This window comes from Phoxinus phoxinus (assembly GCF_949152265.1).
Source record: "Phoxinus phoxinus genome assembly, chromosome: 2".
Taxonomy (NCBI): domain Eukaryota; kingdom Metazoa; phylum Chordata; class Actinopteri; order Cypriniformes; family Leuciscidae; genus Phoxinus; species Phoxinus phoxinus.
The window spans coordinates 31670965-31698746 of NC_136877.1; the positions used below are offsets into that span (position 1 = coordinate 31670965).

General features: G+C 39.4%; 1 protein-coding gene across 8 annotated transcripts in view; it reads right to left on the minus strand.

Annotated features, from left to right (window-relative positions):
• The window catches only part of chd9 (chromodomain helicase DNA binding protein 9), a 74576-nt gene that overhangs the window by 36834 nt on the left and 9960 nt on the right, over positions 1–27782 (minus strand). For 5 of the 8 annotated variants that reach the window (XM_079605414.1, XM_079605416.1, XM_079605415.1 and 2 more), the window contains exons 2-3: positions 25912–27601; positions 6654–7075 (exon numbers count right to left, since the gene is read on the minus strand). In XM_079605414.1, the coding sequence (XP_079461540.1) occupies positions 6654–7075; positions 25912–27468 (1979 nt within the window). In that variant the 5' untranslated portion in view covers positions 27469–27601. Of the gene's footprint in view, positions 1–6653; positions 7076–10222; positions 11084–18512; positions 18620–25911; positions 27602–27782 lie in introns of those variants that run through there. The other 3 variants (XM_079605419.1, XM_079605417.1, XM_079605418.1) reach the window with 3 other exon arrangements.

Genomic DNA, 27782 nt, shown 5'->3' on the forward strand with positions numbered 1-27782 from the left:
ATTTACTCTGTTGAAAAGAAAAGAAACGTAGAAAAGTTTATTTCATAAAAATAGTTGAAGGGTTTATTTTGCACTTCCTGCTAATTGGAGTTAACTATTGATTAAATAATTTGATTCATCATTTCACATTAATACATCTCTGTCATCTAACTCTTAAAAGGAACTGAGAATCTAAATCACCTTTTATTTTAATGCCTGTACTTTGTCACTTTACAAGCACTCTGAAAATATCAGCATAAAAACAACATATACACAAGCAAGCATGCACGCACGCGCACACACACGTACAATGACGGTGAAAGGTAAATATAATTATTTTTTATTGACTGTAGTTGCCACTGCATGTTTGACAACCGGGTGGTTTGGTAAGTCATAAAGAACATGGAGATTTGTGTATGTTTCTTTCTTATTTCTTATGATGCATCAGTTTTTAAAATCTATATGAATCAGAAGTAAACACATACATGCATACACACCTGCTCGACGGACGAGAGCGGCAGGTCTTTGGCACCAAACACAGAAGGCTGCATTAATATTTCAGGGTTGTAACCTAGGCTACATATACGCACACACTTATTGTTTTCCCTAAAAACTCCTACCAACACATGGTTGCACAAACATACCCATAAAAGGAGATTAAAATCATCCTTGTGCCAAAAAAAAAAAAAACCTTTTTCATCTCTAACTTCTTTCTTTCAAAATATGTATAATGTAAACATCCAGTATCTGTTCATCTCCATCACACGCTCAGCATGTTACGAAACAACTAGTCGCCTTACATCACAATTAATTAGCAATGAATCACAGTACTATAATTGGATTAAAACTGCACTGAACGTGTGAGAGAGAATCTCAGCGAGACAGGGAAAGAGTGAATTTGCGGGATCAGTTTCAATCTGTCTTGCATGGTTCACTTCACTTTTGTCCAATACTGCATCGCTAACTCCACTTAGAAAACGGAGTTTGAAAAGCTATTAACAACCTGCTTCTTCCTTCATTGAACCAATGAACACATAGATATAGGACTGGGTTAGGCTATATGGCCAAAAATATTAATTTATCACGATAAAATATTTCAGTCGATATCGATAATTATCATGATAAATGTAAAATCTTTATTTCTTTCAAGTTTAGAGGCAGATTTTATTTTTTTTGAGTGAAAGTTTTAGAAACCAGACCATTAATTGTGGTTTTATCATCGGAACATGACAAACACTTGCCAAATAGGTGAACATTTTAAAAAATCTGAGGTAGAATATTCAAAACATTTATAATAGCCCGTGTGGTGCGGTTCAAATGAGTAGTGCTGTTTAGTTCTGCTTTTGGTGCATAAGCATTACATCAAACATTTATTGAATTTTTTATATAATTGTATCGAGGAAAAAATTATATCGCTGTAATTGTATCATTATGTATATATATATAATAATAAAAGTACTGAAGGAATAGCATGAGGGGGAAAATACAATATATGACTGTATATCAACACAGCCATAACCTGCAGACTGTTCAGTTATAAATATGGTTGTGTGACTGACTGCAGTCTCTTCTTAAGAGTCTGAGATCACATGGTCTGCATTAATGGCTGTAGTGTGCAGTTTGGTGCAAAGCAGGTCAGTAGGTTCCTGGCTTTTCTCTCCACCGCAGGCTCAAAGACACCAACTCTGCTCTTTATGAAGCCAGGATCTAAGACCCACCTCTGCCTCCATGTCTCCACATTAATTTGAGAATAAATATCCAGCGTCCAGTTGCTACAAATCTCTTCAGTAACAGTAAGAAAACTGAAGGGGGTGGATTTTGATATTCACTGCTGCTCTAATGTGTAATGAGAGTGATTATAATTAAGGTATTAATCAATATTTTTTCTTCTAAACATCACTTCTCTAGGCTTATGAGATTTTACTTTGTTATAGAAGTTACCAGTGTGATTACTGAAATGTTATTTTCATGTATTCTTTAATATCTGTATTTGATATCTGAATGCAGTAACAGTGCTTGCTCATTTAGCCCAGCTACCAAAAATGAAATATGGACTCGTTTTGGAATTGAAAAATGTCTTTTTCAATCTTTTTTTCTGGGGTACCCTGACAGCTATGGTCACATGGGTCATTGAAGTCTATAGTTAAAGGGACCATTTCTCAGTTAAAGCCTGACTTTCCATTTATATTAAAGTGGCCTCTCCTTGAGAGGAAGAACATATTATCTGGATGTTTTGGGAATACCCTACTCTCCTGTTTATAGTTAGAGCCCGACCAAATCTAGCCTTGGAAAAGCTGTGTGTCAGTGTGTGTGTTAGTCTTTTTGGTTACAGGTTAAGGAACAACTGGCATTATTGGAGATTAACTGAGTTGTTGTTCTGGACATGCTGGCGCCCAGCAACCCAAATATGCGACCTGGAAGGTCACAACGTGCCCGGGTCCGAGTCTCCGAGTGTCAGCTGCATAATCGATGGAGATATGCTTCAGTCTATCTGTATATCGGTGGAAAATTACTATGTTTATCTATTTCTTAGCCAATGAGAATCATTCAACATGAAGCAAGGACGTAGCTTAGACCTTGGTGAAGGGTATAATTGCTGTGTATCTATGTAGGAGTTTCAAGTTTTTTTGTTTTTTTTTTTCAAGCAAGTCGTTTAAAGAAATTGTGCGAGCAAATGATACTGCGGTGGCTGTTGCTGACTATTTAAATCTAGCGGGTTTGGTGTCTCGTGTTGCAAATCCAATGACGCTGGTAGTGATGATTCTCTCTGACCAATCAGTGATCTGCAGTGTTTACACGTCACATTTTATTATTGGTACCCGTAGTATGAGCCATACCATGCAGGGGAAAGCGACAAAAAGGTACGTGAGCCGTACCGAGTCGTACCATACAATGGAAAAGCGCCAAAGCGAGCCGTACCAACCATACAGTGGAAAAGCACCAAAAAGTGAGCCATACCGAACTGTACCATGCAGTGGAAAAGTGCCAATAGTGTGCGATAATAGAGTTGCTCTTAAACCACAAATACACACATAATTACGTCAGAATATCTTCGTAAACAGTCGGTTTTGTCTTAAGTAAACATCAACAAATGAGAAAGAGAACATGTGTAACAGTATATTTGACCCTGCTTGTCATCTTAAAGTGACAGCAGCCTAATAAACCTGCTGCCATCGGTTTCATTACTCTTAATCAAAGAACAAAAGGAAAAGAAAATCCCTCACTGATTTTGACGGAATAACTTTTTTTTCTTTTTAAAAAGGATTAATCTATACTTTATTTATAAATATAAATCTAAGCAGTGTTATTTTACATTTGATTGCAATTTCTGTACCTGAATTTTGTTCAGTTGTCTCTGTGCTATTGCTTATTTATTTATATGTTCTTATTTTATTACTATTTACTTGTCTTTAATCATGTTTGAAATTTTAATTAGTTAGTCCAGTTGTTTTTGCAAAATGGGGTATTTTTGTTAAAATCATAGGAACATTTTAATGTTCTTTAGGCTGTTGATTTCGGTTCATGGAAACCAGCTGCAACAAATAGTCCCCCAAAAGACACAGAATAAATATGTTTGAAATAAATGTTTGACTAAATGTTTCTACCTTACTGGAATTGAAACTGGGAATCAGAATCGCTAGAATTCAAATAATACCCAATGCTAATTAATGAATTATGTTTTAATATAATATATTTATAATAAAATGTTAACAGCTTGCTATGGGAGAATACTAGGCTATACCAGAAGCTTGCATATAACAGATTTTAACAGAAATATTTAGGCAGTAGGAGTACTTAAAAAAAGGTAACCATGATATGTATAATTGGTTAGAATTTTTTCCCCCCCATAGATTAATTATTTTTATTTAATATTTTCTCTTGGTAAGGTTTTGCTGTCATAAAAAAAATGCAGGGGGTCACACCTGAACATTTATTGTCAGAGAGATTTAGAATAATTTTTTCGAAAATTGTAAAAAACTAAATAACTAAAAAACTGAGAGAACAGTTTCCTGCACAATGTTGTAACCTGCAAAAATCCTAATTTCCGCATGGTCAAGACACTACTACCTACAACATATAACACACAAGCCTTAATAAATGCCACTCACTTAGAGCAGAGCGGCAGCAACGTAACACATTCAGCAGAATAATACTTGATTACAACATCCCGTTCACACTTGCGCTGCAAACAATGCTTAATAAAAGCTTGCCAAACCAGACAGGTAACTGAGTACTGAACAGGTAGAAGACGACCACTTAGTATATTAACAATTCAATATGTAAACCTGCCCCTCTCATTTTGGAGTATCTGCAAACCGGCCATAAACATCTGCTTCCCTCTGTCAGGTGTGGTAAATAATGTAATCTGTACAACAGAGGTGACTGAGCCGAGAAACTGTGTTAAACAAGCAAAGAAATTACCCAGTGAGGGGTTGAGTCTGACCATACACATGTCCGGTTTGTCTTGCCTTTACTGCTGAAGTATTTGGGTCAGTCAGACTGCTAATCCATTAAACACGATGAACAAGTCAGAAGAAAATCAACATACCCCTTTTACAAGCACAGCAGGAATGTTAAACATTTTCATGCTAGCTTTGTAATCTCAGCAATGGACCATAATAGAGCATGTGGCCTTCCTAAGAACAAAGCAGCATCTAGACTGAACCTTAGAGCTGGAAGAGCCAAACAATATGGTGGAACAGTTTGCAGAGGCCTTCACATAATGCACATGACCTAGAAATCTCATGTCACGTTATTCCATTCAGTCCTACATTAATGCAGATCAGATGACATCATGATGTCATAAATCTCTGCATATTCGGTTCAGACTTATGATCGATTCATACTCTCCAGAAGAGGCTGTCTGTGTGAGGACTAATGTTACGTGTGAGGTACATTTTGTAAAGGAATCATTAACCACAACAAAAATGGGACTATATGTTTAGGACATGTTTGTTCCTTTGCCATGTTTGTGGGTTACAAAACAAGTGGCACATTTTTCATGCAACCCTAAAATTAGGGATTTTCAAACTGGGGCCCGGGGATCCCCTTAGGTGGCGTGTTTAAGACAAAACATTTTTTTACCACTATTTATAGTGAAAATAATTAATTATTTTGAATGAATATTTTTCAGATAAAATACAACTATTTATTGAGGCTTTGGTACAATTACAACAAGAATGCCAATTATTAAAAAAATAAACAACAATAACATTATTTTTTGCATTATTTTTTCATAAGTAAAATATATGGAGTCCTTTATATTTTATAAAGGAGGTCCTTTGCATCATATTGGGGGTCTTTAATAGTCAAATTTCCAACATTTCTCGGAAGAACTGCTAGGGCAGAATTTCTAATTTCTCATACAGTTAAAATGGGTCCTTGGTTCAAAAAAATGTAGCTAGAAGGTTCTATAACTGGTAAGATATGGTTAAAACGTGCACTCTCCAAGCATGCTCTGAGCTTCTAGGGCCAATGACTTCCTAATAGATAAAGGCAGAATCATCAGCATGACATTAAAATATATCTGTAAACATCTAATGGAACCTTGGCACTTTTGTTAGACTTAATGTTTCTTGAACTTACAGAGTTACAATTTTACAGAGGATTTTGCTGCGCTTGCCATCTTTGCAGAGCTAGAATTTTGTACCCGCCAGAGACTATTGTTGGGTTTCCAGCAAAAGTTGTGCTAAAAAAGCCTGACAGGAAATTCGTGATATGCGCATTAATTCTCAATATTTGCATACAAGTTTATGCGTTAGCCTGAGGTGGATTTTTTATAGTTTTGCACAGGTCGAAGGGCGAATTAAGGTGAAAGAAATGGCTGACATGCAAATGACGTGTTTTGGCGATTTAGGCACGTTTTCACACTTTCTCACAACATGGCAATGGAGGAGTGAATGTTTTGAATTGCTTTTAGTCAAGAGATGGCCCGTGGGCCAGAGTTGGCCCTGATGACCTTTGATTTGGCCTGCTATATCATTGAAGCATATCTTAATTTCCTTTTTGTTTAAACATTTTTTTGTTTTATTTTTTCATTGAAATACATAGAATATAGCCTAAGTAAATTAGTAAGTAAATTTTTTTTTTTTTCGGAATATAGTTGTATAGAATTAAATATTTGCTTTTTGGCCCTTCAAAGTAAAACGTTCAGGTGTCTCTGCTTTAGTCGAATGTTAACAAATGCTCTAAAAACTGAGAAACATCAATGCCCTTTACTCTTAACTATATTCACAATTAATGTAACGGGTCACAAAATTCACGGTTTGGTACGATACGACCCAGTGTTGGCACGTGCTCAATAGGTTGCCAACCCCTGCCTTAGTGCTTAATTAACTTAGTGCTTAATTAACCACTAGTTCAAGCTAACAGCATTTAACATGACATTCAATGCTCCTCACGCTATGATAAAGTGCTGCATCTTAAAGAGAGCTTGACTCTCATCTGTTTTAGACTTGACACACAAAAACAACTTAAGAAAGACCACATGTGCAGTAATGGCTAACAACACGCAGGTGAAGTTACAGATATGTTTTTGGATAAATTGAAGAAGTCATCACAAATCATGATGGACACATCTGTATGACACTTCCCCTCCCGCTCCCAGACAAAGAAACAAATTAATGAAATGTCATTCATCCTTCAGATTGGGGAGAATGTCACAGTGGTCTTACCCAATTTTCGCCTTTTGCTTGGGCTTGGATGACGCCACAATCCGGGCCTTCTTGGAACTCTTATTCTTGCCTCTGGACTTGGAGGAACCTGCCCTGTGACTGCGGTGCTGCGACGACGAAGACGGAAAGCATTCGGGACTCATGACGCGCGGAATATTTTTCTCTCCCCTCTCTCGTGCTTTGGCGATGGCCTCTGAGATTATTCGATTGGCCTTCTGTTGTTTATCGTCCGAAAGAGATGACTCCATCTGCTGCTGCTGCTGCTGTTGCTGCTGCTGTTGCTGTTGCTGATGTCGCTTCAGCACCCTCTTCTCAGACACGGATACGTACGAGGATGACGAAGAGGAAGAAGAGGAGCTGTTTTTCACTGCAGGGCTGAGTACCCGTGGCTGGCTGCTGGGACCATTAGTGTTCTTAGGAGGCTGTCGAGAAAAAAAAAAAAGATGTTACCATCCAACCATGATATTAATATTCTCCATAAGACTAGCTTCATCTAGAATTGTTGTGTAGGCAGGACTGTACAGAAAACCAATAGATACGTTTCTATTTCAGGATTCTGTAATTCCATATGCTAAACCCATCATGAACAATACACTATTTAAGATACCATGACGCCATACCATTAAGATACCATGATGGTCAATTTGAGAGTGCTATTCGACATGAAACAGGACGATGAGCTGAGTTCCATGAACAGCCATAACATTACTCCTCTAGTCATGACCTAGAAAACTTGGACTCGAGCGGATGTAAATACTTTAATAGGTTTCTTATTAAGGGGGACAAAGTCAGTACAGTGAAACAGCTACTCTGCACATAATATGAAAGGTTCTGTAAGTGATTTAAGATGTTTCGCTAACTTCCACCATTATGTTAACTTCAACCACACAACCTCTCTCCAAAACCCAGACCTCCAAAGAGATGCCAGCAACCCAGAATGTGAAAAATCATTCACAGGCAGGGTATTAAATTAACAACCTACCAGCCAAATGCTGGTAGTTTTACAGACAGTGGTAGGTAATTTTGCTCATGTACGCTTGTTCGTTTATAATATACTCGTTTATATATTCATTTATAAGCTACAGGTTCCTTGTGATAATGCCTGATTTAAAAAAAATCTAAACAAAAAATATAATAACAGTCTCAATGAAAAGTTAACTGAGATCTTTAAGTCGCAATGTAATGGAAGTAGAGACAAATCTTTTTCTCGTATTGTGATGTACATCCGTGTGACAAAAATGTCAGGCAGGGACTTGATTCTATTCAGTTGTTGTTTGAATGAGGCAGATATGAATGTGAGCTTGCAGTCGATTAAAATAAAGGGCTGGGGTTTAAGCAGGCTAAATTATTGGAGAAGTCCAGCATACGTCACAAGAGCGAAGTTTCACTGGAAAATCCAGTTATAATGTTTTGATTAAAAATGATGGGCTCAAAAAAAAGGAAAAAAGAAAATGAAAATGTATGCATGAATTGTTCAAAGTAAGATTAATAACATGAATTTGGAAAATAAATAGAGTGAATTTTCATTCATGCTGATTGTAATTACTAAATTAAAATAAACCAGGGATTGTGTGCTAGTCCAAAGTGCTTTTTTGCACATTTTATATAGGCCTATATATATATCATATTTTGAGCTGGGAATGTCAGCAGCCTTTGTGTCTGGAGGGCAAACAAATTAATTTCATACCTTGTTGACAGGCAAAGAACATTTCTGATTGGCTAGTTTACTGATTGGCTAAAACATGTCTCGCTCCCCTGATTCTTTTTTGCAGTTACAGTGTCTAGGGCTGTTACTGAGACAGGTGTGATTTCTCACGACACCTTTTACAGTGAGGCCTGTCAGGTAGTAGAGGCACTTTATGTGCTTACAGCTCAAATACCGTTTAAGAGTTTGGGGTCTTTCATTACCCAGCTCAATACAGATTGAGAATTTAATAAGCACACTAGGTATTTCATGACCACGCCAGCAGACTAAACATAAGAGGAGGTCCAAGATAAAAATCCTTGGAGATCCTTTCTCAATCTGATTGAAGCTGAAGCAGGGCAGCATGGTAAGCCTGAGTCCACCCACACATACTGGATGACAACATGGGAAATCCTCCATCTTTGAACTGCTGCATCATCAATGTTCCTAAAGCCTGGGTTTCATAATATTCACTGCTCTCCAATCACGTGGCCAACCAGCTATAGAGGACGATAAAAGAAAGGTTTGGACAACTGCACAGGCAAACGCAGAACACCACAGAGGCTGCACACTCATGCACGTATTTATATCTTTATCACCAGTTTAAGCATTTAAACATGATAGATATATTATTAGGAATAGAGGTGTTAATAAGTCACAGTTCATCAGAATGGCTTCACCCACTGATCAAAGGTCAAGAATTGAAATCGTCAACCTGAGAGCCAGTTTATTCACATTATCCACCCTCACCCCATGAAATAAAAAGACAGACATGTATAATTCACCGCACGATCATATAACAGGCAGAGACATGCCAACTTTTATTATTCATGCCCATTTCGCTGACTCTCTAATTCCTTGAATTCTCATCTCACACTTTTTCTCACCAGGAGAGCAGCTAAAGTGAGTTTGAACCTCATAAAGAAGGAGAATGAGATCTTATCGTTTACTTTATTAGGTTTTATTTTGCACACTTGCTCTTTATAAACATGACACACGTCCAAAGCAATGTTCCAGTCATGCCAATAAAGCTTTGTTGACTCTCAAAAAAAAGAGACCGTACATAAAATCGGATCACCCGGCCTGCGCTTTCCTGATGGCTAAATAAAAGGGAATAATCTGGAAAGAGTGAAACAAAAGAAAAGAGTGGGGGAGGGTTATAAACTAACTCATTCGGGGGCTAAATATGAGCCGGAGAGCTGAGTGAGAGAGACTGAGCTCTCCTGAAATATTCACACTAATCCATTCGAGGCATGAAGGGGTAAATCAACAAAAAATGGAGACAAGGAGAAAAGCTATAGGGGAAAGGCGGGAGGGCGTATGTGAGAAAATGAGTAATAGAGAGAATATGACGTGAGCGAGCAAGAGAGAGAGAGCGAGCGAGGGGAAAATGCAGCAAGCTGTGAGCACTGCAGCTATGTTACACATCTATAAATAACTGAAATTACAGGCTGCCAGCGATGCAGCAATTTCAATCTCTCTCCTCGCTCAGGTCATCAACGTCTCCGCTTATAATGAAACTATATTGAAACAGAAACGTGCATGCGGCGCTGCCACACAAAGCCTGATGCGCACATGTGGCACATCCTACGGCGCCTTGGTGGAAGAAAGCAGCTGAAAACTAAACAGGAAGAGCAGACAAGGCACCAAAAGCTAGCTAACATAGCATTCCCTGTTAGCATGCAAGCTAGAAAATAAGAAATGGAGAGAAGCAGTTAGCACAAGATGGCGGCGATTGTGTAGCCTGCCGCATGAGCCTGTAGCTGTTCAGTTCCTGCCGGCCCCCTCCCCCACCCTTCCCTCCACATCCCCTCCCCCTCCACCCTCCCCCCACCCCATACACAAACACATGCTCGCTCTCTCTCTCACTCACTCACTCACTCACCCGTCCTCTCGGTCTCTTCACCGTAGACATGTTTTTTCTTTTCTTCTTTCCCCCCTCTTCCCTCTCTCCAACCGCCAACAAAAGCCTTGCCCTTTCGCAGTTTTTTTCTCTCTCTCTCTCTCTCTCTTTTGCACGCTCCCTCCTCCCTTCTCTCTCTCTCTCTCTCTCTCTCTCTCTCTCTCTCGCTCACTTTCCCTCTCTCCCTTCCTCCCCCGGCAGGTCCGTGGCTGAAGAAGCCCTGTTCACCTCCTCCTCCTCCCCTGGCCGGGCTGCATGGAGCCGCGCTTTACGGAAAACGAGGGAATGAGGAAGAGACTGATGAAGCAGCCACGCTGGTCCGGGATTCTCTCATTCTGCTGGGCTCAGCTGGGCTCAGTCTATTCTTTTCCCTCCCTCTCTTGCTCTCTCTTTCTCATCGATTCCCTCCAACTGTCCGTCCGAGAACAACTGCACACGATCACTCCCGGCCGTCGTTTTCTCGTCCACTCTCTTGCGTTCACACACACGCATAGACCGACAAGACTTCTCGTTCCTCTTTCTCCTTTCACATACCAGACGAAGGTAGGATTGCTAACACAAAAGGTTTTTTGTACTGGCTCAGTTGGACGCTCCGTAGCTTGTTTTCCTTATTTCCACTTGTTTTCTTTCCTTCCTTTTCCCTTGTTCCCCTCCCCTCTCTCAGGCTGGGGTGTGTGCGGAGAGCAGGAGACGCAGACGCAGCGGCGAGAAATGAAAGCACAAAGCAGCAAAACGCATCAGCATGAATATTAGAGATGTCGTTAAAATCCGGACTCGTTTTTCTCTCTCTCTCCCTTGCTCGCTCACTCTCTCTCTCTCTCCCTCTTTAGCTCATTGTGAAACAGGAGGTCCAGCAGAGGGTGCTAGCTGTTATTACATTAACTTTCACAACTTAACCCTAAAAATACTGAATTTCTTTACTTGCTGAATCCAACCAGGCATAAAAAAAAAATGAACAACAGCAAGTGTTCAAGGAAATTAATAGGCTACACCTACACATACATTCAACAGATAATTTGTGTCAAAACAGCTTTGTTTTGATCCAAACTAGTAAAATAAGTCACAATTATAATTTTAAATGCATCATAATCATGTCAGCAACACAATCATCAGATTTACACACACAGGCAAGGTGGCATGGGTTCGTGTGCTGCTGGATCGACTAACAGGAAGTGACAACAGAGACTCAAAGGGAAATGAGGTCGTGTCCTCACTTTCCCAAACTGTGATAGGCCATGTGCAACCATGCACATGCACTGCAAAAAACCCCACTTGTGCCCACACATACACACACAGAAAAAATGAAAGCAAGTGTTTGCCCACCCCAATCTGAAATCACACACAAAAGTGGGTCAGCTTAGCATAAGAATCTTACAGAGTAGCAGAGAGATTAGCTTTGGCTAGGCCTAGCCTTGGGACTGGAGTAAGATCAACTTTTACAAGGTTAAATTAAGTAAACAATACAAGAGACCTGAAAGTCATTTAAAAACACTCCTCCTCACTAGGTGGCACATTGTGTAGCTGCGGCTTGTGCAGATTTCTCCTCTGGCAGTATACTAGGAACAATACTATGGAGCCCTAAAGGGACATGGTGGTGGAAAAAATATGAGTTGGGAGGAAAGTCTATGCTTTTGCATTCTCTCGCAAATGTTTTGCGTTACCCTGATAAACTTTGCGTTCGCTCGCAAAATGTTTCGAATTCAAATTTCTCTGCGGAACGCAAAACTTTTTGTGAGGAAACTTTAAATTTTCTCGGGGGAACGCAAAACGCTAATTTTTCCTCCATCTCATACTTTTTCCTCTTTCATTCATATTTTTCTTCTACCACCATGTCCCTTTAAGGGCTCCGTAAAATACAATGTTCTGTAACAAGCTTTGTGTGACAGAGAGAGATAACAAAACTGAGAAAGAGATAACAAGGCCTTGAAGTTTGGACTCGTGGAAACAATTCAAACGAAGGCTTCAATACACAGTTCATGCGACCTACTTGCATGCAAAAAATTAAATGAAATTAATAAATAGAAATAATAATAAAATAAATCATATAATTAAATATGCCTGCAATTTGTGAAGAGGATGTGTTAATGTGAAAATGTTATTTCTACGTTTCTAAAAGATGTGTTTGGTAATTAATTTTATGTGCAACCTATATTTGTTAATGTACAGGCAGCCAAGAAAGAATAACTTAGAAGATGAAGAAAGCAAAGAAAAGAGATTGTATGTACTATAGGGAGGAAAAAGAGAAATATGCACATGTTCTGAAGGTCACATGGCACAAACCACCTCTCCACCATGGCAACCAAATGGTTAATATGTAAATAAGATGATATAGCATCACCAACATATTGGGAGGAGTTCCACAGAGAAAGAAAGAGAGGGAGAGAGAAAGAGAGAGCTTGATTCCTTCAGTTCTATGCTTTCCAACAAATATATAATGTATTGGAGTTACATAATAACAGAGTTAATGAAAGAATACAGCCTTGATTGTCTAGGTATTCTTTTTGTAACTGACCTAGTAAAAGTTTTTTTAATAACTTCTCTCACTCTACAAATCAATGCTCTAACTGCTGTAATAAAAGTAATATGCCATTTTTTGACAACTGGAAAACTGCAGCAGTGCACCAGTGATGACTTGGACCCATCAGCCCACAGTAAGCAGGGTCTTCATTAGAAGAATTACACTATTGGCTAATTCAGAGGTTAAGGACGGCCATTTTTGGGTTGACATCATTGTAGTCCTTAGTTCGCAACATGTAAGGCCTGGGTATACTTAATTTTCCCCATTCTGCTTTGTCATGCACAGTTGAGCGCGCAAGCCTTTCAAATTATACTCCTTTTGCCGTGGGAGCGGAAAGACGTGTTCGGTGCGTCTGCACTATCTAGCGGACTTATTCTAGCACTTTTCAAGCGCTCAAGTCACTCGAGTCCCACATGCAATGACACATGGACAGAGCGCGGAACGCGGACAGCCGAAGTATACTTTTTTGGGCTTCAAGTGCCACCTCAGTTAGCACCCAAGTTTTAGACCTTGCTGAAAGTTGCTTAGCTTCTTTAGAAATAGCTCCTACTCTGAAACAAACTCCTACTTTCTAATAAGAATGTTTTGACAGTGAAGCCTATTCTTAAGAGCATTTTTCAAGTTTTATACATTTTGCCCCAGATATCAAAGTCATGTAAAGACTAAAATTGCATACTCTTATAAGGCAGGCCTATGGAATCAGTGCATGTAGAAGGCTGCAGACAGCAGATTTCTGGGCCTTTCATGTGTGTTTATTAAACATGATGTATAATTTAATTACAAAACCAATACAATTTTTGTTATCTTAACTGTCAGCTAAATTCATTCCGACGTAAAAAAAAAAAAAAAAAAGTAGTACGCCATTAAAAGACAATGTTTTTTTTGTTTGTTTTTTAAGACAAACTTGTTCTGACTGGTATAAGCTCTCATGACAACTGATGAGTTGTTAGTGGTGCTTAGAAAACCGTGATAAATCGAATACTTCCCTACTATATAGTATGCTAAAAACGGCAAAAGAGTAGTAGGCCTATGTTCGAATTAGTATTCGAAAAACAGTAGGCGAAAATTCTACAGTAGGCGAAAAAGTTCTCTTTTAAAAGCTTGTTTGGATACTCTTTGTGATGGATTATACAGTTTTGTTGTATTTAATAAAGACTACGCTGCATTGCATTATAGACAGGGGTGCACATAACTGGTGTGCATCCGTGGTAAAAAATAAACGATGCATAAAAGAAAACATGGAGTGAAGCGATGTTAAGGACCAACATTTTTGGGAACAGGGTCAGGGACACGTTAACTTACTGGAGTAGGATTTTTCTCCATCTCTGGTAAGATAGCAATCATGATGATAAGTGTGTTAATTAATTATTAGTTGTTAATAGGGGTGCAACAAAATCGCAGTTGATCCGTGATCCATACGGACCAGGCCCCATGATTCGGCACACATCAATTGGAACCATCAAAGAGTGAAAGTTTATTATTTGGACGTGTTTTGTCTGCTAATTTACACATTCAAACGATTCTAAACACGAAAAGAGAGGTGAAAATTGGGACTTGCGCGGTGTTATCTGTGTGCACAGCTGGACGCAGAGAGAAAGAAAGAGCAGTTTCACACGGCGCTGGAACACCGAATTGAATATTTACACACTCTTTCACATTTACTTGCGCTTGAACGGACACATACACACAAAATTATGTTAAAATACCTGTCTCAGCAAGTATTCTCTCGGTTATGTTATAGCCTAAGTGAACAGTTGACAGAAAACCGGATGCGTGTCAGTATATTCGGTCTGTGCATTCGGTCTTAAAGTGACGTCAGCCTAATATTCCTGCGGTTGTCTGTTAATATAAAATAAAAAATACAGCTTGAACATATATTTAATTTCTACAGTGAACAAATACTGTTATAGTGAGGCGAACAGTCAGGAGTAACCGGATGACAACAGATTATGATAAGTGTGCCCCGTAAAGTGTGTGCCGTTTTATATAAACATCTTCAGCCATCCATTACAGAAATATTACAATTTAAAAAAAACACCTTTCTATTGTAATATATTTTAAAATGTAAGCTTTGATGACAAAGCTGAATTTTCAGCATTATTACCCCAGTCTTGGACAGTCAGTGTCACATGATCCTTCAGAATCATTCTAATATGCTGATTTGGTGCTCAAAAAACATTTCTTATTATTATCATCATCGATGTTGAACACGGTTGTGCTAATTAATATTTTTGTGAAAACCATGATACATTAAAACATTTCCAGGATTCAAAAGAACAGCATTCATTTGAAATATAAATATTTTGTAATATTATAAATGCCTTAACTGTCACTTTTGATGCCTTAGTAAAACATCTTACTGACCCCAAACTCACAGTGTACATTGAACTTGAACTCTGAACATTGAACGGACCTTCAAAAGCTCTAAAGCAGTGTCTAACCATGAAAAGATCATAGACTTGAGTGGAGTGGGTTCTTTTAAATTAGGCCAATAAGCAACCACCCAGAACATCCTATAGCCTAAACACTCAGAACACCTTGGCATCTACATGGCAATACCCTGACAACCACCCACAAACGTAAAAGTCAAGTTCCTTTTCCTGCTGTTAATGAACTCCCTCTTACGTTTAACAAAAGCACTTTTAGAAAAACCTTACTTAAATATAACATTTGAACACACTTGTATGCCATATTAAACTTCTCTCACTTTGATCGGAGCTTTTATAACAGTCTAACACTGTGATATCCCTGCCCATAACCTAAAATCTGTGTCCTGCTTAGGTGGAAATGAATTACACTGTCAGGACCAGAGAGAGAGTTTAGTGTCCATAATTAGGACTAGACCTGCAGACTAATGTGGAGTACAGCGGATAGAGCTGGAGGGAAGGAGGGAAAGAGAGGATTAATGAGGGAAGGCCTGATGTGTAGCATTGGTTTCCTGAACCCATTAAACACGACGGCTATTAATGCCCCACACAGAACACACCACAAACCCCCTCTAGAACACACACACACACACACACACACACACACTCTTTCATGCATAAATAGTCTCTAAGACATAATGACCACATGCAAACAAATCTAACATAATCCTTTACGCATGTAAATCTGTAATCAATAAAAAAAAAAATCAAAATATATTTTAATATGAATGATAACTATATCATAACATATCAAGGAGGTCATGCACTCAAATCTGAATATGCACTTAAGTAAAATCTATGATACCAAAACAAAACAATAACTGAGGTACAAAGCATTTTGGCCAATATACAACATGTTTTTGCAGCATTGATTATTGTAGCCATTTGCAGACATGTTTGTTGCGCATGTGAACCCAATGGCCAATCAGAAGTGTAAATTAGTAATAATACGCTCAATACGCCACAGATCTGCATGATGCCTGCACGCTTGCTTTTCACTCAGTCACTGAGCGTGAACTGAAGTGATATCAGCTTCATTGATTATTTGTTTCTGTATATAACTTTGCTCGCTTACTGTATTGCAAATTTTTATAAATTGCATTTTTCATGCTGCTAAGTAAACACTGCAAAGTTTTGCAGACTCAATCTGAAACTGCGATGTTTGACATTGTGATAGCCATAGCATCAGATCAAATCAAATCAGATCAAATCTGATATGTCAAAATAGATCCTTGCATTAAATCTTAAAATGTGAGTGCAATAGACCTGTTGCCACTTGTTCTGTTACCTGTAATGTTTCTTTATTTTTCATTTTTTGTTTATTACTAACTTTTCACTTGATATTTTTAATGCAATTATTTAATTAAACAATATTTGAAGGCTGCATACTAATGTTTTAATGTTATATTTACTTATAATTATTGATAGTGTAAGTAATTCACTAATTTTCATTTATTTACTATTTTTATTTTCAAATAATAATAAAAACAATTGTGCTATGATACTGAAATTTGAACCGAGTACCATGAAATTTGACTGTTATTGATACCAACTACCTACTAAATTTTGGTATCATGACAACACTTATTCAGAGTTTGGTTAGGTGACCTAATCGGTCTCAGAGGATTACATCAACCCCAGCCTCAGTCTACACCCTAACTCACTATAGGGTTCTACAGAACAAAACATAAACATTACACAAATAAATTAGGCTGCAACAGATTAATAACTGCTATAGTGACAGACAGACAGACAGACAGACAGACAGGCAGACAGACAGACAGATAGGTAATGAATCATACGTTTTTTGCAGGCCACGAGGAACCCAGGAAAAGAGATACATGCCAGGGGGGAAAAGAGAAAGAGAGCACACAGCGGGTAGCCTCCACTAGACCTTTACACTTCTTTCATTATTTAGAGCAAAAGAGAAAGGCTGAGAAAACAAAACACACCGTCAGACACACATGCAAACATCACTCAAACACACTGAACACCATTCACAAAAATGCTAATTCTCAAATCAAAGTACACACACAAATACAGAGGAAGAACCTGTACAATTCCTTTGCCACTCTTGCATGTGACCAGAGAAAAAAAGTCTGGAGGGCCGAAAATGACTGTGTTGTAATACATTTTTAGCTAACTGCGTGATTTGTATTTCTGAAATGTATAACTTAAACACAGTCACCTCTGATAACAGATCACTCTAAATTGTAATGTAGACACAAGCATTTGCTGTGAAGCTGCTTTGAAACGATATGTATTGTGAAAAGCGCTATACAAATAAATGTGAATTGAATGTGAATTCTACGTATCTTTATAGACCCCTACATATTTTCATGCAATTTATAATTCATATTTAATCACTGAAATAGGGCTATGAAATCGGTTTTATTTTCCCCAAATTCTGTGTATTGATATTTAATGGTTTAATTAAATTTAATAAATGAAAAAGAGTTTTTAATCAAAAAATAAATAAATAGAAAATCAAACCAGCAAAGCAAAGGAACACTCCCTTTATAATAAATGAAGCTGATGCCACTGATTCCTATTTAATGGTTTAAATGTAATAATCAAAAAGCATGTCTAAACAACAAACTAAAATTAAACTTCATTTTATTTCACCACAGTAAGACATTAACGTAAGAAAATTGTACTGAAAAGCACAGCAAATTAGAGCAAATGATTAGAGGAAATGTATGTATATACAATTTTAAAACAATGTTTATCACAGAGAGGTAACAGCATTTTTTAATGAGAAACAACTGATGAACCACCTTAACTTCTACCTGAGGCTCCTGTTCATCTATTGACCAATCATAAACCTGCAGCCCTAATTCTCGGCCAATCAGAAACTTGCAAACCAATGGCCATCTCCAGACCAAAAACGAATAAACCAACAGTAACCAAATCAAATACTTCTCCTCCAAAAAGCAAACAGTACAGCTGTAGAAAGCTGAAACAAACATTTTCCAAATCAAAGATGACGTCCCACACCTGTTAAGCTCCCTGCATGTCATGTGAGCGTGTGTGTGTGTGTGTGTGCGTGAGTGAGTGAGTGAGTGAGTGAAGGGTTAAACTGCTCAGGCAGGAGATCAGACAGTGTCATTGCCCTGAACTCCTGACATTCCTCTAACCCCCCCTCGCGAGAGCAGAGAAAATGGCCGGCTAGCTCACAGACACACACACACACACACATCCCAACGTCTAAGCGTGCTAATTTTCAGTAGACTGAAGTGAACTCTGCATACACACCCCACACCAACAAACACATGCATAGTGAGAAAGTAAAGTAAAGTAAAAGAGGGCTTGAGAGATTGAGACCTACTGTGTAGTTTGGCCTGGCAAACTTCCCACATGCTTTTTCCCCCTTATGACTCGACTAACCCCTCCCTCTTCTCAACGTCCTTCCTTTTCTGTCCTCCCTCCCCTTCCGCTGTGCAGCAAAGACCGCCTATCTATAGAAATGCTACCAGAAACCCTTCCTGTTTACCTTTAACCCCTCATGTCCCTCCCCAGATCTGTGAACCTCACGGCTTTTCTCCTGACGTCATTCGTCATTTGATTCTGACCCTAGATTAGAGCTCGAGGGAGAAACAGAGCTGTCAGACTGGTTGAATGAGCAAATGTCTGTCTGTCTGTCTGAGTCGGCTGGTGGCAAACTTACAAAAACGAATGCACATGCATGTGAATGAACCACTTATACACACAGATGGGGAGCACAAACACACAGACATGCAGTGGGAGGTAATCAGGTATCAGGTTACAGTGCTGGTTGGAGACTCTGCCTGACAGACTGGCCCAGTTATATAAACCTCACAGATGCAGGGTCAGGAAGCAACAAAGCAAGTTGGCCACACACAGGCATGCACTCACACAAAGAGGCGGATGCGCACACACACAGAGACCGGTTTTACTCACACAGCGCATTCACGCAGCACATGGTAGAAAGCCGACAAACAAGCAAACACACATACACACCTTACTTCACAAACTTTAACCATTTGCATTCAGGCATTAAGACACCTGCGTCTTTTTATTATTTTTTCTCTCTTAAACATACAGAAACAGAGTACAAATGCCAAATGAGTACCTTTAAATAAAAACATTTATCGAATATATTCCTAAATGACAATGATTCGGCTATATCTATTAAACCTTCAAATCTGCGGTCATGCTGCCGCTGACCCAGAGAGAGCAGTTGTCATCAGGAATGAAATAGCTTGCAAACTGTCAAGTCTTTTCAAACACACAATTTAATGAATCTTCTTGACGGTTCGGTACGTACCTCGGTTTTGAAGTCACAGTTCGGTACGGGTTCAATACAGCAGGGGGGGGGAGAAAACTAAACACAAAATTGCTTCTTATTTTTTCTTTTTTTAATTAAACTGTGTGGGGGGTTTTTTGTGTGTGTATAAATACATTCTATTATAATTAAAATGTTCTTAAGGATAAAAAACTAGCTTAGCTAATGCTGCAAACTATATGGGGAGCCCTTAAGTACACATTATAATATTAAAGGTTACAATTAACAACAGAGCCCAAATCATTACATTTAGTTGCTATTTATTATTAGATATAATAATCAACACTCACATAAAAAAACATGTACTGTAAATTGCATATGGTTTGCATTAACTTATAAATCTAATTATAAATTAAATGTTCTACTCCAATTTTTTTTTTTTTTTTATATAATAATTCACACAGTGGCTGTCATAACTTGTTTTCAAGACAAATTTATTTTAACATAGGCCTACATTCAAGTATGTGAATCAAGACATTACTAACTAAATATAATGAATAACTCAATATAGTGCATATGCTTCACTCTAGAGTTCATTTCTCTAGCGAACTAACCTGCTGTCGACACTAAATGCCTGAGGTAAATATAATGCTACGTGAGATATTATTCTCAACCTGTTTTATTTTAATCTTTCCGCAGTTTAAACACTGCTTGAGAGATGTAAACATATGGAGCGATCGTCTCTTCTTCTGCGCTTTTTACTGGTAGAAAACAGCGATGCATTGCCGCGCGCGCCCCCTTCTGGATTGGAGTGTGGATCGCCTGTGTATTCGTCGTGTGACTGCATGCACCGAACCGTGACGTCCGGTACGTACGAAAATATGTAGGCTACCGTTACACCCTATTCATCCAGGTCTTCACCCATGCAGGTTGTCAGTATTCATTTCTTCAGAAAATAAATCTAACTGACCCAACATTTTTGAATGGTAGGCCTAGTGTAGCCTGTATAATTTAAATATTGCTAGCAAAAATTATGAAAATATTGGGATGTCCCGATCCAAGGATCGGTAGCAGGGCCAATTAAGCCTTTTTTTAACTGATCGGTCTCAGCTATACTAAGCCCGATCCTTTATTTTTCGTCAGCTGTCACGCAAGTGTCCATATGTTTAACATATTTTATCTTTGATGTGCACTTTTTTAACTAATCACTTGAAATTAACTTATTTACAGTTTATTTTTATCTGCCATCAGACTATCTGAGATGTCGTTGCCATAACGCGTTGCATCTGGCTTTGTAAATTCTGACACTGCAAGATATATATATATATATATATATATATATATATATATAGAGAGAGAGAGAGAGAGAGAGAGAGAGAGAGAGAGAGAGAGAGAGAGAATACATTTGAGAATGCCCTTGAGAAACTCTCTGCAAATCCCTTTATTATATTTTTTTATAACTTTAATGTACTTGAAGTGTGCACCAACAAACCAATAGGCAAATACAAGTATTGGATTGAGACTCAATATGTAATCACTCAGATCGGATTGGGCACACAAAAATTGATCGGGACATCCCTATTAAAGGGATAGTTCACTCAAAAATGAAAATTCTATTGATTGAACCCATTGACTTCCATAGTATGGGAAAAGATGGAAGTCAATGGGTTCAATCAACTGTTTGATAACCAACATTCTTCAAATATCTTCTTTTGTGCTCAGCAGAAGAAAGAAATTCATACAGGATTGGAACAAGTTGAGGGTGAGTAAATGGACTATCCCTTTAAAAAAAAAAAAAAGACAAATCAACAGACAAATATTTCTGCCATCAGTGGAGAAAGATTCTCTACATAGCCAGATTAAGCAGTTACAGCATCTACCAGCAGGGGCTAAATGGGCCATGTTAATACTCATTTAAAATGCGAAGGCGGCATTTAGATAAAACCACAAAAGTACAGTAAAAACAGACAATTTAATTTCAAGAGTCAAGAGAATAAAAAAAATGATAATGGAAAAAAGACACCTTAAAAAAGCGGATCCATCATCAGGATCCCATCCAGACAGTAGGTTAGGGGGTTTGTGTGTGCATGTGAGTGATGTGGATTGGTATTTGCATCTATGTTGCTGAATGTTCATTCTGCACAAAGCAGCAGCACAAAGGGGCTCTGTTCATGCCGTCAGCCGGTCTCGCTCGCTCTCTCGGGCCCTCACACTATCACACCACCCTGTAACACTGTGGCCGCTGCTCCTCTACCCTGTCACTCATTCCAAACCATTTTTGTTGATTCCTAAACTGTCAGATCAAATGGTGATTTATTTATTTAATTCAAATATTAAATCTCAATCATTTTCAATCCCGATCAACAAAGCTGCAGTCATATCACAAGAGGGGTTCATTAGAATGGGAAGGTATGATGTGACATTACATTAAATACAGTGAAAGAGGGTTATCTTTGCAGTAGTGTGAATAAATCAAGTTACATAGTGACATTTCTGTCTGAACATGGTCAACCATCTTGTATTTTCTACAAACATAAAGTAAACCACAAAAAAGTAAACCCCAAAAGAAGCCATTCCCCTCTACTGCAACTAAACTGACATCCTAGGTGAAGGCAAGTTTCAATACTGAAACACCAAGCTCTCGTGGTCCAGAGACTCAGGACATTAAAGCACAAACTCGAGACCCTCAGGGAGAGAGAAGGTTGAGTGCATCTCTCTCTTTTACCCTGGGACTGCCTCACATTATACATCTGTTGGCTTTCCACAGCCCAGTGCACATGAATGGCTCATCTCTCTCTCTCTCTCTCTCTCTCTCTCTCTCTCTCTCTCTCTCTCTCTCTCTCTCTCTCTCTCTCTTTCTCTCTCTCTCTCTCTCTCTCTCTCTCTCTCTCTCCTCTCTCTCTCTCTCTCTCTCTCTCTCTCTCTCTCTCTCTCTCTCTCTCTCTCTCTCTCTCTCTCTCTCTCTCTCTCTCTCTCACACAAGTGTGTCACACTCACTACAGGAAATCACACGATATGAACTCTGATCCACATCCTGTCTCTACTTTAATTAAGGATCTGCGAGGACAGGCGGATTGACTAAAGGGGAACATAAAAATCCATCTTGACTGACTTTGCTTTCAGTACCTTTAAAAAAGTCTAGTTAATTTGTAACATATTCTAAAATAGATTGATGCACCAATACATATTTATGGTCAATTCTGGCCATAATCTGGCCAATAGCCTACTGTTAAAAGGCCAATATTAAAATGTAATATTATTTTTGTCTAAATAAATAACAATTAAACCACAATATAAATAATATCACATTTAGTGTTATTAATTAGCATTTTTAAAGATTACGTGTAATTGATTGACAGCAAATGTAATCTAACTGTAAAAATGATAAATAGAATGCATAATTAAATATATTAGTCTGCAAACCCAACTAGTGCTGGGCGATAAAACTATAACAATAATTATCGCGATTTAATTTTCCTCTATAGAATCATACACCTGGCGCAATGCGGCACCAGGCGCGACACTAGTGTTTTTTTGCTAGTTTCAGTCATGCACGCAGATAATTTTCACGTCCAATGTGCAATGAAGTCAACTTTTTTTATTTTTTATTTGAAGAGCGCATTAGTAATGTGCGCCTATATGCAGGTTCACAACGCGCATACATTTTGCATACGCACCAAAAGCTGAATGAAACAGGGCTGCTCATTTGAACCGCGCACCTTACAGAACATTTATCACTGTCTCAATCACGCGACCACTAAACAGTGCTGTGAGATCCAGTGAGAAGTGCTTAGGTTCAGTGCAGAGTTATCCCGTAAAAAACACAAATCAAATGCCTTTTAATTTAAACTAGTTTAAAGCCAGATGAAGCTCTGACATTCTCAACAACACTGTCGCTGAACACTGACAACATTGAGCCCCGATACAGTTGGAATGCTTTTAAATCCACAAGTCAGTCAGCAACATTTTCCATGATTATTTGAGCATTAAAAACACTAACTGAAACCATGTTAATGGTATTGTGGCAGAAATATGGGATATTCATTTAGAATTGTATTAATAATGTATAGCCTACATTAAATATATTAAAAGAGTAATGGAATCTTGTGGCAAGCAGTCTGAGAGCTGTGGGAACAAGTGAGGCCGAGAAACAAAAAGTTACTATTTTACCATAATTGTTGCAATGCATGGTTTTACCTGTGGTTAACATGATCTAAATACTATGGACGATAAAATTTTACCGTATAAAATTTACATCTGCATTGCAACTTAAGCAACTGCTACTGTCACTCCACTCAGGCTACTGTTATATGTGCATTTCTAAGAGACAAAACATACCGTATTTCCCGGACTATAAGTCGCACTGGACTATAAGTCACATTTATTTAGACCAAGAACAGACATTTAATCTGGAAAGGCAAGTTATTCAACTACACAATAGCACACAGAACAACAGGCTGAATAGGTGTCCGGCATGTCAATGTAACACATTAACAGTTATTCAGCTACACTATAGCATAAACAAATACCTGGGAGGCTGAATAGGCTAAATTAACATAAGCCAGCGAGTCCAACAAGTTACCGGTAAGCAAGTTCACCAAGCTCCCGCGATCTCATTCCACAACACTGAATCCATTGAATTCTTCCTCGGTGTCACCTCTGAACAACTCCGCCAACTAGAGTGCCCTCTCGCGGCAGTAGATGGTAATGTTTTCTCTTGGTTCATCTCAGTCAGTATGAATTAATTTTGATATATAAGTCGCACCTGACTATAAGTCGCAGGACCAGCCAAACTAAGAAAAAACTGCGACTTATAGTCCGGAAAATACGGTGGCGGTATTATTTAAAATCTGCCGGCAGTCGTGAGTAATCTCCCCTTCGCATTCGTCACCGTGCCACTGAGTGTAAAAACGCGAAAGGCGAAACTTGAATTTCCAGATATGTCCCTCTTTGGCTAATGCATTTTCAAGATGGAGGCGCAACATGGCTTCCGCCATTCGAGCAGCTCACCCGTATATTATAAATGGCAGATTCTATGCTTACGGGAATACTTGATTAGTTGGTAGAAGTAATTATACATTAATGAGCACATATAATTTTGAAAGAACAAAGTGGTTTTTGCTAAGGATCAACTTAAAAAATTACACAGTGTAGCTTTAACAATACTGATAAAAACTATTCCATCTCTCTCGATACAATCCATCTCTCTATTGACAAACAAAGAGGAGACTCCTGTTTGCATTTCTCTTCATGGAAAACCAAGAGCACTGGCAAATCAGAATCTGTATTTGGGTAGGTGTAGGTGTATTTGTGAGTGCACGTCTGACTGCGAGAGCACTCCATGTGCCCGGTAGAATTGGTGGAGAGAGTTCACTGTGTGTGTGTGTGTGTGTGTGTGTGTGTGTGTGTGTGTGTGTGTGTGTGTGTGTGTGTGTGTGTGTGTGTGTGTGTGTGTGTGTGTGTGTGTGTGTGTGTGCGTGCGTGCGTGTGTGCGTGTGTGTGTGTGTGTGTGCGCGCGCGCGCGCGTGTGTGTGTGTGCGTGCGCGTGTGTGTGTGTGTGTGTGTGTGTGTGTGTGTGTGCGTGCGTGTGTGTGTGTGTGTGTGTGTGTGTTTGTGTGTGGCAGCTGAATCACTGAGCCTCAACTCCCTGTGTCAGCAGCAAAGAGCTGAGGGGAAAGACTGATGCTCATGCATCACAACAGAGAGGGTGAGACAGAAAAAGAGACAGACAGTGAGAGAGAGAGAAAGAGTTGACACTGCCAGGGAGTATTGCTGAAAGAACTGCCTGCTGCTTGCGATCACAGTCTAGACAGTACTCCTGCTCGTTTCTCTCTCTCTCATTCTCCATTTCCCTTAGGAAACCTCATTATCAACATATCCCTTCTGCCTGCACTCACACACAAACACTAATCTCACATCAACACACACAGTCAGAAAAACCACAAGCCAGACCCACTCTAGTCAGTCAGAGTGCACCTCCCACTATCCTATGGTTGGCCTGACCCACATCTTGTTATAGCCTTAAGTACGCTTAGCCCCAGTAAGTCCTAAACACCACTGCAACTCTTAATCGGCTGTTACAGTACCTGTCTAAAGGCCCTTGACAGGAGGAGTGGTGAATTATTATTTAATGGAGCCAGTCTGTATTGACCTTTCTGTACAGTTGAACACTACAATGTCCCTGTTGTCAAAGTAGGCCATTATTCAGCTTGGCAACATTCCAGTAATAATTTCATTTATCTCTCATCCATATCATTAACTTGTATAGTCCCTGTGTTGATAAACACCAACAACGACTACAAAAACCTTGTTGCAAATTATTCACATCCGCTCAAAATCTAAGCCAAGCAGAGCTAATAACTAAAACTGAGACCTCATAGCTGTAATATTTGACACACTCCAACATCCCAGCACTGAACCTTTAAAGCCATCAAACAAAATAAGATACATTTGGGAAAGAGCTGAGAACTGCTTCTCTCACCTTTATATTGTATGCCATTGGTACATCCTCCATGCCCTCCCGCTCCTTCACTTCCTCTTCTCGGTCATTCCCTAGTCCTAGATTTATCCAAGAGTGATTGGAGTTCTCTTCATGGTCTAGTGCCTCCAGCTGGGGCAACAGCTCATCGCCCATAAGGTCAGAAGCTTCACCCAGATCGTCAAGTCTTTGATCAGGTTGCTCTCCAAGCAAGACCTCCTCCAGAGCCTGAAGTCCATTAATGCTGCTTACGCTCTGGTTCGCAACCAAAGATCCAGGCAGATCACAGGTCCTTCGCTCTGCCGTAGAGAACGGACGGTTTGCAGAGAATGAGTTCAGGCCAGCTGAGAATACCTCAGAGGAGCTGAAGGGATTCTGGTCTGATTTGGAGCTACGTAAGGGGCACTGTTGTGCTGGACTGCCCGGTATTCGGACTTGTTGCTGCTGATGTTCCATTCCCGAATTAGACAAGAAAGGACAACCAGTATCCAACAGGTTTGAAGCTGAAGATGAGATGACCATAGAAGAGGTTGTAATAGATACTGGGGCAGAGGAGTAAGACTGGGTTTCATTTACTACAGGGGGAACGTAACAAGCAGTGGGATAGGAAGAAGCATGGCTAACTGAGTCAGTTGGGAAAGAATGGGTTGCAGGGGAAGACTGGACAGGGAAGGCCAGGCCATTGTCTTCCAACCTTTGACCTGTAGTATAACCTTGGACCCCTTGTGCCACCTGAAAGCCACTGTGTTGAGAAGACACAGGCCTCATTGAGGCCTCAAGATACTGTTTGGACTGTGAATGACCACTCGGGGCAACTGTAGGGTGAAATGGACTACCCTCCACACTGAGCGAGTTATGGTGGCGCTGCTGGGAATGGTTTTGGGGGACATTACCCTCATAGTAAAAATTGAGATGTTCCTGATAGGTCTTGGCAATTCCATGCAAGCCCTGATGGGCTATTTGTTGGTGTGGAAGCTGCAGCTGGTTTGAGATTGGGTGTTGATTGAGACTGTGCTGTCTCTGCTGAAGATGTTGATGACTGTACTGCTGATGTTGAGCTTGATGCTGCTGAAACTGTTGTTGCTGTTGAAATTGTTTATGTTGAAGTTGTTGATGAAGTTGTTGGTGGTGTTGATGGTGCTGATGGTAGTTATTCCCTTTTTGATCATGGTTTCCCCACATGGGGCTGTCGTGAAGAAATAGTCCATTGGTCTGGGGCACTTGGTTCATAGTATGCCCTTGAAATTGTTGCTGCTGTGGCAAAAATGCTCTTCCATCATTGCTACCTACTTCTGGACCAGGAAAGGACTGTTCCATTGAGGTCTGTGCCTTCACAGTGTCAAAATGCCCCACAGGTTGACTGTAGGGTATCCCGTGTTGGATGGTAGAAGATCTGGACCCTGCATCCACCTGAAGATTATCCAAACTAGGACCCAGGTGAAGTTCATCATCCAAGGACACTGACCCAGGGGTAAACCCTGGATCATCCTGGACTAGGCTGTCAAGCCCTCCCCCAAATATGTTAGGGTCATCAAAGAAGTCCATGATGGGGTCAGTCATTGTATGAGTTCAGTGCATGAAGTGTCTGCCCCCTCAGCGGCCCCTATGACAGGACTGCTGAATGCAACAGGGAGCTAAAGACTGTCAGAGTTTGTTGAACCACTGTGTGTCCATCACCAAGAAGGGCAACAGTCTAGAAAAGATAAACAAAATGACACGTTAGATATGCAACTTTAGATGCAAAACACTTAATATGGAATTCAGAACAATTTCAATAACCTTCTACAAAATCATTCATTAAGCACATTTTAAAAGAGGTTTTGAATCCAAAAACATACCGGTAATTGATACCACATAATTGCATCACAGTTCTC